The 12,940-nt window shown below is 32.4% G+C and overlaps 2 protein-coding genes and 1 pseudogene across 8 annotated transcripts; 2 read left to right on the top strand and 1 right to left on the bottom strand.

Annotated features, from left to right (window-relative positions):
• Window positions 1-2,919: 2,919 nt before the first annotated feature.
• On the bottom strand, window positions 2,920-7,090 carry LOC114418917 (methyl-CpG-binding domain-containing protein 2-like). Of its 7 annotated transcripts, XM_028384470.1 has the most exons (7): window positions 6,951-7,090; window positions 6,689-6,773; window positions 4,767-4,867; window positions 4,040-4,620; window positions 3,809-3,862; window positions 3,559-3,716; window positions 2,920-3,421 (listed from the first exon to the last, which is right to left on the bottom strand). In XM_028384470.1, the coding sequence occupies exons 4-7, from the start codon at window positions 4,609-4,611 to the stop codon at window positions 3,276-3,278; spliced, it is 930 nt and encodes a 309-aa protein (XP_028240271.1). In that variant the 5' UTR covers window positions 4,612-4,620; window positions 4,767-4,867; window positions 6,689-6,773; window positions 6,951-7,090; the 3' UTR covers window positions 2,920-3,275. The 7 variants fall into 7 exon arrangements, with proteins under 7 accessions (XP_028240271.1, XP_028240269.1, XP_028240268.1 ...); XM_028384468.1 differs by having other exon boundaries at window positions 4,040-4,628; window positions 6,689-7,090; XM_028384467.1 differs by lacking the exon at window positions 4,767-4,867 and having other exon boundaries at window positions 4,040-4,628; window positions 6,951-7,089.
• A 1,761-nt stretch (window positions 7,091-8,851) lies between these two features.
• On the top strand, window positions 8,852-9,974 carry LOC114418916. Its single transcript, XM_028384464.1, has 2 exons — window positions 8,852-9,105; window positions 9,589-9,974. The coding sequence occupies exons 1-2, from the start codon at window positions 8,938-8,940 to the stop codon at window positions 9,634-9,636; spliced, it is 216 nt and encodes a 71-aa protein (XP_028240265.1). The 5' UTR covers window positions 8,852-8,937; the 3' UTR covers window positions 9,637-9,974.
• Window positions 9,975-10,982: 1,008 nt separating this feature from the next.
• Window positions 10,983-11,667, top strand: LOC114420409 (annotated as a pseudogene).
• The last annotated feature ends 1,273 nt before the right edge of the window (window positions 11,668-12,940 follow it).

The following is a 12,940-nucleotide window of genomic DNA, read 5'->3' as shown; positions in this document are numbered from 1 at the left end:
AATCCTCAACAGGATGGGGTGGGTGCAAATTAATTAGCTAAATTTATTTTTAATTTAAAATTTTATAAAATGATTTATAAATAAAAATTGTATAAAACAAATTTAAATAATTTCATAGATAAATATTTTATTGATTAATATTTATATTATAATGTTGAGATTTTTATTCTAAAAATTATTGTAAATCTAATTTAAAATATTTATAAATATATTGTTACAAAGTAGTAGCAATTTTTAATGAACAAGGATTGAGACAAGACAAATATACATGGCTTGAACGGGGATGAGTGACTTAAAAAAATTTATCTTAAACAAAGATCAAGGATGATAGAAATAAAGATGAGGATGGGGATGGGGATGAGGATGAGAATGGGAGCACAAAATGACATACACATCCTTGTCGTGTTCTATTGATATGCATATTCACAATCATCATTTATATTTTTTTATGCAAAATAATTATAGATTTTGATATGCTTAAAATACCTTTTACTCTTTTAATTATTTTAATTTTTATTTTAATTTATTGAGTAGGAATGGGAATAGGAACAACATACTTGTCCCCTCCTTGCCCCTATAGTCATATATTCATGTTTATTCACAATCATCACTTATATATTTTTTTATAATAAATTTTTTATTTTTTGGTTTTAATTTTGTTTTCAAAATTAAAAAAAAATATTATGGATCAATGGAATAAAAAACATGTTTTTTAATATTCAAATTTTTTTTCTTATTGTTGTGTTCTTACTGAACATAAAAAATATAGTTTAAACTTTTGTAAAAATATATCCATCACATAAATATTGGTTTCTTTAATGGCAATGACCTTGATAAATTATATATGTATTATATTATTTATATTTAAAAATAGTCAAGTCACCTGTGTAAAGACAGAGTATTATGCTAGTTTTTTAACTACTTAAAGAAAAAGAAAAACTCAAATGAAACAGACACTTAATTAATCGTTATTTATCCATTAGATCCTATAGTTTATTTATGCTTTTAATATGTTTATGTAATTTAATAAAATATATTAAAGTCTTAACGGTTGTTGGCAAGTAAGAATTTATTTAAGATTATAAGGACTTAAACAATAATTTAACCATGAAGAAATAACATCTATTAAGATTGAATAATTATTTAAAATTACTATTCAATTTATGTTAAATTAAAATACTGTTTTGAATGCATGTTAAAGAAAAAACTACTTTTTTCTTGTTCAAGATGTGAACATTCACAATATGGAAGAATTAGATCTCCTAACTGAGATTTCTACATATACAAGATTTATTTAAGTAAAATCATATATGTACTACTTAAACCAACCACTAATTAATTAAAGGAACACTTTAAATGATTATATATCCTACGAAAGTAAATTCATTATTAAAAGCTCCCCTCTACCATATGAGAGGAGATAAGTGCCAAAGGGCATTTAATAGAGTGCACATGGTATGTATGAGTATGACAATGGAATTTGTTGAGATCGAATCCCACAACCACAAAGACAGGCTATGACATCTCCTTCAATATTCCAATAATTGATGCGGAAAGTGACTCCTAAGTAAGTTTACTAACTTCTAGTTATGTATGTTCCTCATCCGTGGCACTGGCCAGTAATCTATCTAAACGAACTACTCTACTCATTATTCAACATATACAGCCACATATTTTGGGCCTAATAAAAACCCATAAGTTGTATCCTTTCCTAATCATATTTGTTGTCATAGATTTTACTTAACACAATGTATGTGCAATATTTTCCAAATGCAACTGAAAATGACTACATATTTACAAAAAAGTGGTTGTCTTAAGATCCTGGACCAGCTTTAAGTTTACAAATTACAAATGTTACCAACCTCAACACATTCTGCTTTACCAGTGCACCAACCACGATAATAGTCCATTTCTCCTATGTATGTAGTATTTTTTTTATCAATCACTTCCAAGGTTGGGTCAGCATGCTTAGATTTTCTACCAAAGGCAGCACCATGCAAGCATTTTGTTTGTGAGGATGCTATTCAGAAGGGACGTCCCGAGATATATAATTAAAGCCACTAAACTATTGAGTGTGTTTTATCTAATTCTGGTACAACTGTACAAGTACAATAGCCTGAAAGTAGTATTCAAGGGAAGACAGAACATTAGTAGCACATGAGAAAGGTCATTGGTAGATTATCCCAACCCCATTACAACATATTTGACAAATTTATGTCATTAAAGTAAAACCATCCGTGCTGAACTTGTAAAATGATAAATGATGGAAAGTCAAAAATTAGTCATTGTTGGTGTGTACTAGAAGAGGACAGACTTATAAAGTTTAACTCAGTTGATTGAATATGATATATGAATTGTTTTGTAAATCTTTAATACTTATTTTCGATTCCTACCAACCAAAAAAGAAAAACGGGGGACTCGTTTGAAATATGGCTCAAGATTAACACCTTCGTCAGTTCATCGACCCCAACGTTAAGAGCCTCGCATCAACCACAGATAAAATGCACTGTCTATACGAGGAAAAATCAGCAATATTTATATTTATATACTTAATAGTTAACCGGTTTTACAGGTTAAAATAACTTCATCCTAATCATTCACTTTTTTGGTCAAAAATTAGAACCATTTAATTAAATCCAACAGTTTATAAAATTGAGATCATCATGGACAACAAATTGCCAATTGAGTTGGACAGGGCTTCAAGCAAAAGCATGACATACCCTTTCTAAAGTCACGTTCGCCTAAGGTGTGATGCTTGGCCATCAAAATTATCTTATCATTATTACGTGCCCATGTTATCATCATGATTATTATTTCCATCCTTTTTCACGACACCTAGTGCACCACCGTTATATTATAATTATAATCATTATAAAAGAAAACTCTTTTCCTTGTGGAAGATCTAAATCAAACAATAGGTGAAAAAGAAAAGGTCAAAAGAAGCTAAAGTTAAGATCAAATTAGCCTCTTGCTGAATGACCATATTTTCACATCAGAATATTACTTGAGTCTAACATGTTTCTCTTGGGACAGGCACCCTTTTTTGTACAAAAGATTCTCCCAGATGCAAAATACATTTTTATTAGGAATACCAAGATAATGATCTCCTCATGAGGACAAGTGAACCGTCTCTACACTGCTTTTCCCCGCAAGCTCATTACACCTAAAATGCCCTATTAAAAAGGATAAACGAACTATTTCTCTATTTGTAAGTAAGATGCAACTGACTGACTGCACAATGCACATAACACGAAAGGATTTGATGAGGGTCCTTACTACAGGGCACCTTTATGAGTTGCTTGCCTCTTTGAAGGACGGCTGATACTGATAGGGTCAATATCATGGGATTCCATGAATGGGGGGGCAGGAAGCCCCAGTCTGCGACCATGCCCTTCTGGATCTACCCATGCTAGAGGACTCACTGCATCATCATCATCATCATCATTATAACAAATAGTAATGCACTCAAATATTTAGTATTCACATCTACAAGAATATTTTGAAGGATAAAATTACACCTTTTCTACTCAATTTTTTATCCATATAAATTATATGTACCTTGTTCATGTTCAACAGGCTCACTGACTTCATATGAAGAGGTAAGTCTAGCAGGTCGCTTCCTCACATAGTTTTCTTGTAATGGCCTTGGTATTTGAAATGAGAACTGTGAAAGAGTTACCCCATCTCTTGTATACTCAGGATGCTCCATCAAGAACCTTAAAACACAGGCACCATGACAAAATTATATGAAGAATAATAATTCAGAAAACATTGCAAAGGTAGTAAAGCAAAAGCAGCAGGAACATACTTCTGGATCTCTACCATTGAACGCAATCTCTTGCCTGATGGTGCTATATAGTATCTGAAATGTTAAAATATTACAATCACAAGTTATTGACAAATTAAAAATTCCAATAGAGTATACTTACTGACCCAAAGAATTCATTAATAGAAGGAAAGCATAAGTATTGTATCATTGCACAAGGGTGTTTCTATTCCAATAACAGATAAAAATAAAGGATCAATAATGGATGCATACATATCTGCAAATTTGGAGCTTCCTTCAGCTCTGATCCTTAGCAGTCGCTCCCATCCAGCCGGAGGCTGTGCAATGTTTGGCTTATCAATAGCCCAAACCCTGCTGCCATCCTGAGAAATATCCTCTGGATCATCACAAGATACATGAGGTCGCCACTCACGAGCTTTTTGACAAACAAAAGGTTGTTCAAGGATATGCTCACGTATTTCTTCATATTTTTCCTTTGTTGGAATCAACCTCCATTTGAAGCAGGATGCACATTGAACAGTGAAAGCACCAACTGAAGGCAAAACTCTAGGAACTGAATGTGAAGGTTTGCTTCTTGGAAGCAATGGATGTTCACACTGGAGAGGATCAGGTGCAAGTTCAATTGCATTGTTTCCATTCACCACAGGATCATAAAGGACTAATTGATTAGACACATCATCATTAGGAAGGTCATTTTCATCATCTGAAGATGAAGAAACATCTATGGGGTCCAGAAGACTGCTATGTTTGTAACTGGTTAAACTTGAACCTGTCAAGTCCTTGACTTCATTCTTGGGTGTAAGGGAAAATTTACCACGATGCATCTGATTTTCCTAGAAGTCTAGCACCAGACATATTTAAATAACTAATCAAGGAAATAAAAATAAAAAACAATCTTAATGTTGTTACAGAACAAGCTTTATGAAATTCTTGATTAGGAAAAAAGCCATTCTTGAATAAATTCAATAAAGGAAGGGACCTCTCATTGTCCTATTTCTTGAGACTATTACATCAATCCCCCATAAGAGCTATGCATTTCATATTGTGCACCTTCATTACATAAGCACAACATCCAATGCCCTATTAGAAGGAGGATGAATAGTTTAAGACAGAGATTAGGAAGCCAAATATGACCATGGCAAACAGGGTGTCAAATTTAAAAGTTAAAACAATCTAAAGGCTAGCCTAATGTCAGACAAAATTCCATGTAATAAAAAACACAAAGCAATATTAGCAATAAATTCTTTGACACACTTTTTTCAACATTCTTTCCTCATACCATAGTTATCAATCCCGTATAGTGGCTGAATCCAAAAATGCTATAGCACACAGCATGGGATGACCACTATTTTGAAACTTTTTATATAGTTTATATGATTCATTCTAAATACACATGAATGTTCAGTTATTTTTTAAGAAAAAATACATACTAAAAAATTTTGACATGTTCATAATCAATAAAAAAAGTTATAGGTCTTAGCTCTTAAGTAAACATAAAAGTAAAATGTAATAGCGGATACCATGTCTAACCAAAGAGATATAGACAAAAGGAGTGACTGAGTATGGGTCTTTGGTAGACGGATGACCAAAAACAAGACCTCGGAGACAAGACTACAAAGAACATAGATTGATGGAACAAAGAGAACAAGAGAAAATAGAAAAGAAAAAAAAATCACAGTAGAGGAGAAACACAAACAAAGAAAACAGAGATTGATGAGAATAAGACAACAACGAGAACAAGATTACAAGAAAAAACTGAAGAAAAAACCCAGAGAATGAGAACAAGAGAGAAGTAAAAACTGCTGCTAGACAAGTTGCAGAAGAGTTACACAATGGTTGCTGGAGGTTCGCACACAGGGGTTGGGTCATAGCCACAAGGTAGAAGAGCACAAGTGAGGCATGATAGTTATGAATTTTGAAAGGGTTTTTATACAAGCCAAAACCCTATTTTATGAAAAATCACAAAATTATCTCCATAAAATGCCCCCCTAACGTTAATATTGGATGCCATTCTCAGGAATTTGGACACCATCAGCATAGCAGTGCTACAGCACCGCTACTGCGTCGGCCACTATGACTGCAACATTGAAGTGTGGCACTATGGCAGTGCATATAGCAGCTAATACTGCTATAGTGCCCAATTGACAACCCTAATTATTAGTCGAATTTTATGTTGGTCCCACTAAAAAAGGACCCATTCTCTTTTACTGGGACTCATGAAATTCACCCAACAATATAGAGTGTGTTAGAGAATATGTTGCTAACATTTCTCAATTAGCCAAGATTCAAGTGCTGTTTTGGAATGCATATTTTAATCCTTTCAGTATGCTGGTTTAAGTTGAAGAGAGAGGCAGAAATCCTTACAATGATTGACTGCAAAAGATTTGGTTCAACATTTTTGTTTTATAATTAGATTGATAGATGGCTCAAAGTGGAAGGGGAGCAAGCATGTAACTAAATTAAAAGCGAACATGATGAAGCCCATAATAGCTATGGTGTAACATGGATAAAGAACAAGTAACTTGTAGTTTAGTTCAAGTTTAAGCCTTTAAATCCAATACTGATTTCAAAACAAGTAACTTGAGGTAATTGACACATCCCCTTTAACCCACAACAACAAAAAAAAGTGACTGATTGAAGAAAACAAAGCTAAAAAAACAACCAAATACAAAGCAAGGAAGCTTCGAAAGCTGAGGGGTTTGGATAAGGACAAGAGTGTATGAATAATGGAGCAACTTGTGGAACACAACAGCTGAAGAGGTTGTCTGTCCACTATTTCGAATTAAATCACAGAGACATATGCATCGAAAGTATTTCTTGACAACAAATAGAACAAATAATAAAAGAAACAGAGGTAAGGGTATTTTGATATTGTGGAAATGTAAATGAAGAAAAGCGAACCTGACGGAAGGGGGAAGAACACACACAAGACAAAGGCTTGCTTCGGACGTAAGAAGATACGATGATTCCACAGCCACAGGAAGCTCTGCGAAGGAAATTCAAGTGATAAGATGCGTTCAGTTAAATTTAATAATATGCATTATCAAATCTGTGATCCGAAACGCAAAACAGGATCCAGATAGATTTCTAATGTTTTTCTTCTATTATTTTAAGAAGAAGAAGAAAAAAAAAACATAGAGCCATGGAGGATTAGGAAGAGTGCCTGGGAAGGAAAGAGAGAGAAGCGTAGCTAGTGTTTGGTTTGATGTCTGGAAAAGAAAAGAAACAATGAAATGATGAAAATGAACAACTGACCCCTCTTCCTCTCCTCTCCTTTCCTTTCCATTTCTTAATTAAAAATATTTACGCCTTATTTTCTCCATCCCTTATCAAGGACCGGTATTAGTATTTCGAGGGATGTATTGGATTAAATTTTTTTTTATAAAAAAGTGTTGTGGTATTTAATTAAATTTTTTAAATAATATAAATAAATATCAATAAGTGGTTGGAAGGGAAAAAATCTCACTAAAGCTGGTAAGATAGATTCATGATAGAGATTAGTTATTAACGAAATCGATCGATACACTATATCAATAACATAATTACAAGAATAGTATAAATAAATATTGTGGTATTCAATTAAGACTTTTAAGTTTTTTTAACAAAGACAACAAAATTTGATGGTATTTGATTAGAATATTTTATAATTTATAAAAAAAATCTTTTGATATTTGAAAACATATAATTTTTTATGAATTGTTTTTTAAGAAAAATTTCGATAGACTTGATTTTAGACTTGATTTTCCTCTTTTTTCTCTTCCCTTTCACCAATATTAAGTGAAATATGTTAACCCAAGGTTTTCAGAAATTTTACGAAAACATTACGGATGTCCCGGATGCCATTTTTTAACAAAATGAAGGTGTTTGCCGCTCAGAGACTTCTTGAGGAAGATTTATAAACACACCCTATAATTGATAAGTTCACCCCCCCTTCTAGTATGTTATGGATGAAGTTTCCTGAGCGCACCCCCATGTTTGATAAGTTCACCCCCACTTTTGTGTTTGACTATTTTCTTTCCGAAACGTCCTGAAACTTTACGGATTTCATCGCAATGGGTATTAAACATTTTGAGGTGGTCAAACGAAAGTTGCATGCTAATAAAAAATGATCCCCAAACGAAATTAGGGTATGACAATTAGATATATCGTGAAATAATTATAGTAATTAAAAAGTTAGAAAATCAATGTATAATTTTAAATCTATTGTTCAAATCCAAAAGTAAGAATGAGAAGATGCTATTGCAACAAAGATTAGTATAGAAGGACATAAAGCTAGAATCAATATAATGATTAAAATATTAAAAAAATATTTTGGATTTACTTTTTCTCATCATTTCTTATTATTATTTTCACTAACTCTTGTAATTTTGAATGTGCTTTTACAAATTCACATGATCCTTTCAAAATTTATAAATCAATAAAGTCCTTTTAAATCCTTTAAATTATTATGATATAAATACATTAATATCTAAATTGTCATAAGAGTTTGTAAAGAAATCTGATAAGTCATAATATTCGATGCACAATAGAAATGTGTTTTCGTTGCATTGTATTTATTAATACTAATAAAAACAAACAAAAATGATACATATAAATTTTAAAGTATAAAATATTTATTGTGACCCAATAAAAAATAAGGTAAATATAACTTTTAAGGTAATTCTAAAAAAAACTTTTAAGAAAATTATTAATAAGTTAAACATTTTCTTACAATAAAAAAATAATAAGCATATAATATATTTTAATTTGTGAATGAATGATAATATACAAATTCATAATATTAAGGTTAATAAATTTATTATATATTATAATTTATAATTAAATATCAATATAGAAACTTTTTATATCTCAAATACTACTTACTCCAAACAAATAGTAGAAATACATCCTTCTTAATTAAAATTTATTAAAAATTAAAAGTTTGGTGGGTATTATATTTTACATAATCACGTGGTTTAACAATAAATTTTAGTGAATAGTTAGAAGTAAAACCAAAAGAATGTATTAAAAAGCAGATGAATGTGGGTTGGGCCGTGGGCCGTGGGCCTAGAGCCATATAAAGAGTGGTAAGTTGGGGGGAGTGAGAGGAGAGGCGGAGACGAAGAAGTGAAGAGAAGAGAAGAGAAGGGATTTGGATCTGAAAAGAGAAGATGGGGGGAGGAATGGAAGCAAACAAGAACAAGTTCATAGAGGATTGGGGCACTGCCAGAGAGAATCTGGAGTTCAATTTCCGTTGGACTCGCCGCAACCTTGCTCTTGTTGGCATCTTCGGCATCGCTATTCCCGTCCTCGTCTACAAGGGCATCGTCCGTGAATTCGTAAGTAGTCATTTTCCAATTCCCAATTAGGGCTTTCTTTAGGAACGAATCACTTTAGGGCTTTTCATTCTACCTATGCGTTCGATTCTTTTTCTTCCTTCTTTATGTTATACTTGGATTTTCACTTTCTTTTAACAACTATATCTCTCCTTCTGCTGAAACATGTTTTATTTTAAAAAACAATCAATTTTTGATTCAGAATCTATTCAGTTTTGAAATTTGTTTCTACAACAAACACACCCTAATTCTGTGTGCTTAATTGGCTGCAAGTTTGAGATGGATCATGGGTGACAACTAAACCGTGTACAGATATTGTCATCAGTAGCGCTAAATTGATATTTTTTTTTTGTCCTCACATGATTTATCATATCAAACTCTCCGAGCTTGCTGTATGGGTGGATGCTTTAATTGTAGGACATATGGTTTTAAATTTTAATTTGTTGAGGGTGTGCATAAGAATGCTTTGAACTGTTATGATTACAGCATATGCAAGATGAAGATAATGGTCGGCCGTACAGGAAGTTCATGTGAGAGAGTATGGAGAGTCTTTTGTAATAATTCGTCAAGTTAGACCTTGATATTATGAGGCTACAAACCATGTTTTTTTTTTCCTTAATTCGCAAAGGCTTGCTTGCTTTTAAGTACTCTAGACCTATCAAACCTCTCCATGTTTGCCTGTCTTCATTCAAATTTCTGTTATGCTGTCAACTTGTTACCACCGTGGTTCAATTAATAATATTTGTGCAAAAACATGTTAGTATTATGTAAAATTCTGAACATAACAATACCTGATATGAGCGGTGCATCAAATACTTTGTGTAAAAGTATATGGTTGATTTTGTGAAATAAATTGACTGGAATGTGCTAAAGGGTTCATGTGACAATGGTATAGAAGTGCTGCCTACTTGATCAACCAAAACCTTTATCTATATTCTTTAGCCCAACTTCTCCCTTTAGAAAATCACTAGGTGAAAGTGTAAAAGCACATAAATTTAGTGAAGAGATTGAGGTAGATGCTGTCTAATGTTGTATTCTAACGCATTTTTTTTTTAATTTGTTTCTTTAGACTACACTATACTCTAATGCTTCTTTTGTATTTGGGTACAAATGCAGTCTAATGTTTAGACTCTAATTCTTTTGTAATTTGCTATGAAAGTAAGGCTTAGTCCCAAACAAAAGAGAATAAATCTTATCAAACGCAAACTGGTTTAATTAAGTTGGAAAAAACATTTCTGGTTTAAACGAAGAGGAAAGGGATTTTAAATAAAGGTTACCTTCTTGGTGGTAATCGAAGATTGGACTTTTGATGGTGTCTTTCTCTTTCGAGAAGACTTGAACCTCACAACCTCTTCATCACTCAGTTTTTTTTTTTTTTATATACATATCCTTTAGTTCTTAAAATATATATTAATATATTATATAAATAGAATTTCTCTCATTTTTATTTGTGTAATTTAATGATATCACACATACGTTGGCAAGAACATTTGAAAAAAGCAGTTGAATCAAATACTTTACCTTTCAGAATGTGTGTTTGAACATGTTGCAAAGCGAAACCACTTCAATCTTGTTAAAAAAACTTTTAACGTGGAAGCCATAACAACCTATATTTATTTTAAATGTGACAAATCGCATCTCAAATGTTAACATGTTATGCATGTATTCAATAATATCTTAAGAGTAGCTAAGGTATCAAGGCAAATATATGGATTTGGGTGAAATAGTCTTCTTACACGAGCCAGTAGTTAAATGAGTTTGGATGCCTACACCACGCGAAGGTAGATTTATACCAGGTGGAGTATTCTATAATGTGAGAACATGACTGGTTGGAAGAAGTCAAGAAATATTGATGAAATAATAACTACCATAATCGTTATTTCATGATCCTTTCTCTGCTTGGTTACTTGGGTCTCAAGGTTTCAAAGCCCAGGACCCCGTTAGGCCCAATGTCTTGGATCTATTTTACACCTCCGTTTCTGCTTCCACAGCTTCTAGCATGGTAGCCCTCGAAATGGAGGTTTTCTCCAATTTTCAACTAATTCCCCTCACCCTTCTCATGTTTCTTGGCGGGGAAGTTTTCACTTCCATGCTTGACATTCTATTTGCTAAGGTATAAATTCAAAAACAAAGTTAGCATCAATCCCTTTTCACCCACAAATATTCATGCCAATCAAATAGAGCTTGGTTTAGTTAATATTAATCCTCACATTGAGTCAGAAAATCACAAACCAAGTTAAAGTAACAATTTTAACGTTGCATCATGCGATAGATTCAAGTATAACTGTCTTAGTTATTTGACATATGTAGTTTTAGGTTACCTTGTGATGGTTCAATTTGTTGGCTTTAGTTTGGTGTCTTTGTATATGACTTTGGTACCGAGTGCAAGACAAGTACTGAAAAACAAAGGCATCAAGATTGCAACATTTTCTTTGTTTACCGTAGTTTCCACGTTTGCTAGTTGTGGTCATTATTATACATGTGATCTTTAGTAATTTTTTTTAATCTAACACTTAATAAAAATTATTAAGTGTTATTAAAAACTTTTAACAGCATTAAAATAAATATTGCAAAATTATGAATAAATATTATTAATATATTTTTGCAACATTTATCAAATGTTTCGTATAGCCCATGTTGTTAAAGCTTTTGTGACATTTATAATTTGACAATATTTTTTGAATGTGATCAAAAGCTTTTAACAATATTTTTTATTAAGTGTTAGATAAAAAATATTAGTAAAAGTGAGATATGTTGTAGTGGGTTTTGTCCCCACCAATGAGAACAAGATAGTTTTCAAGAAGAATTCGGGCTTCTCCTCCTTCTCCTCCCCCACGTCTTTCTAGGTAACACCGTTTATCCACCATGTTTGAGGCTTGTGATAATGGTTTTGAAAAAAGAGGAATTCTCGTACTTGCTTAAGAATTCCATAAACACGGGCTATGAACATTTGTTCTCTTTTATTCGTTGTTGCTTCCTTGTTGCTACTGTCTTGGGTTTCAATCTTATACAATTTGTGATGTTCACCTTAGATTCCGTAGTCTCCCCCAGTAATATAGTATTTTGTTGGAGTCCGTAATTTCCAAGGTTAGAGCGCATCAGCAAGTATGAAAAAAATGAAAGAAATAATAGTTGGATCTGATGACATAGACCTGAGAGATTGCATGATCTAAACCGATTAAGCAATCCTATCTGGGTCACCCATGCTTTGACAATCAAGATGATGATGATAGTGTATACCAAGAGGATACGTAAACCTTTTCGAAATAGAGGGGCTGTTGAATAACTGAATCAGAAGCAACAAAAAAGATCAAATAAATGAAAATCATAAAAACATAGGAAAAAGAGATCTCTTGATATATTTCGAAAGATATAGTACACATAAATTAAGTCTAAGAGTAATTAGGCAAAGAATTGTATATTGGAATGGTGACACATATGTGACTAGCCATTTTATAGAGCATCGGATTATACGCTGCCCCAGCCCATGTTTTTCCATCATTACCCCATTTGCCTTGATGATTTCAGATAATAGATGATAAATAAGATACAACCTTTGCCAAAAGCTAAGTATATATAAAAGGTTATAGGTGGAAATAAAAAGGTATTGTACTTGTGAAGTCCCATACCAAAAGCATCTATCTCCCCCAAGATTTTTACTTGCAAAATATACTTCAACTGCTTCAGTTCTTTGATCTTCTAAGAGCCCCAAAGTGTGAACCTAATAAAATGCAAAAGCATTAACTATTACAAACCAAATGAATCACTTTAAAAAACTGAAAGAAATTAGTTCTGCTGATGGACAATTGAAAATAAATTTCCTTAAATTCACATGAGG

This window comes from Glycine soja, chromosome 7 (genome assembly GCF_004193775.1).
Source record: "Glycine soja cultivar W05 chromosome 7, ASM419377v2, whole genome shotgun sequence".
Classification (NCBI taxonomy): Eukaryota; Viridiplantae; Streptophyta; class Magnoliopsida; order Fabales; family Fabaceae; genus Glycine; species Glycine soja.
The sequence above is the reverse complement of the archived record's forward strand: the minus strand, read 5'-3'. Positions and strand labels throughout refer to the sequence as shown.

Bases quoted from the DNA above. Each gene is read 5' to 3' on its own strand.
- LOC114418917 (XM_028384466.1), bottom strand. From the start codon at position 4,611: ATGCATCGTGGTAAATTTTCCCTTACACCCAAGAATGAAGTCAAGGAC. The intron at 3,863-4,039 runs GTATGCATCCAT...TTAACATTTCAG, and splicing joins AGCTCCAAATTTGCAGATAT to ATACTATATAGCACCATCAG. The intron at 3,422-3,558 runs GTACATATAATT...ATGATGATGCAG, and splicing joins GCCTGTTGAACATGAACAAG to TGAGTCCTCTAGCATGGGTA.
- LOC114418916 (XM_028384464.1), top strand. From the start codon at position 8,938: ATGGGGGGAGGAATGGAAGCAAACAAGAACAAGTTCATAGAGGATTGG. The intron at 9,106-9,588 runs GTAAGTAGTCAT...TTATGATTACAG, and splicing joins AGGGCATCGTCCGTGAATTC to CATATGCAAGATGAAGATAA.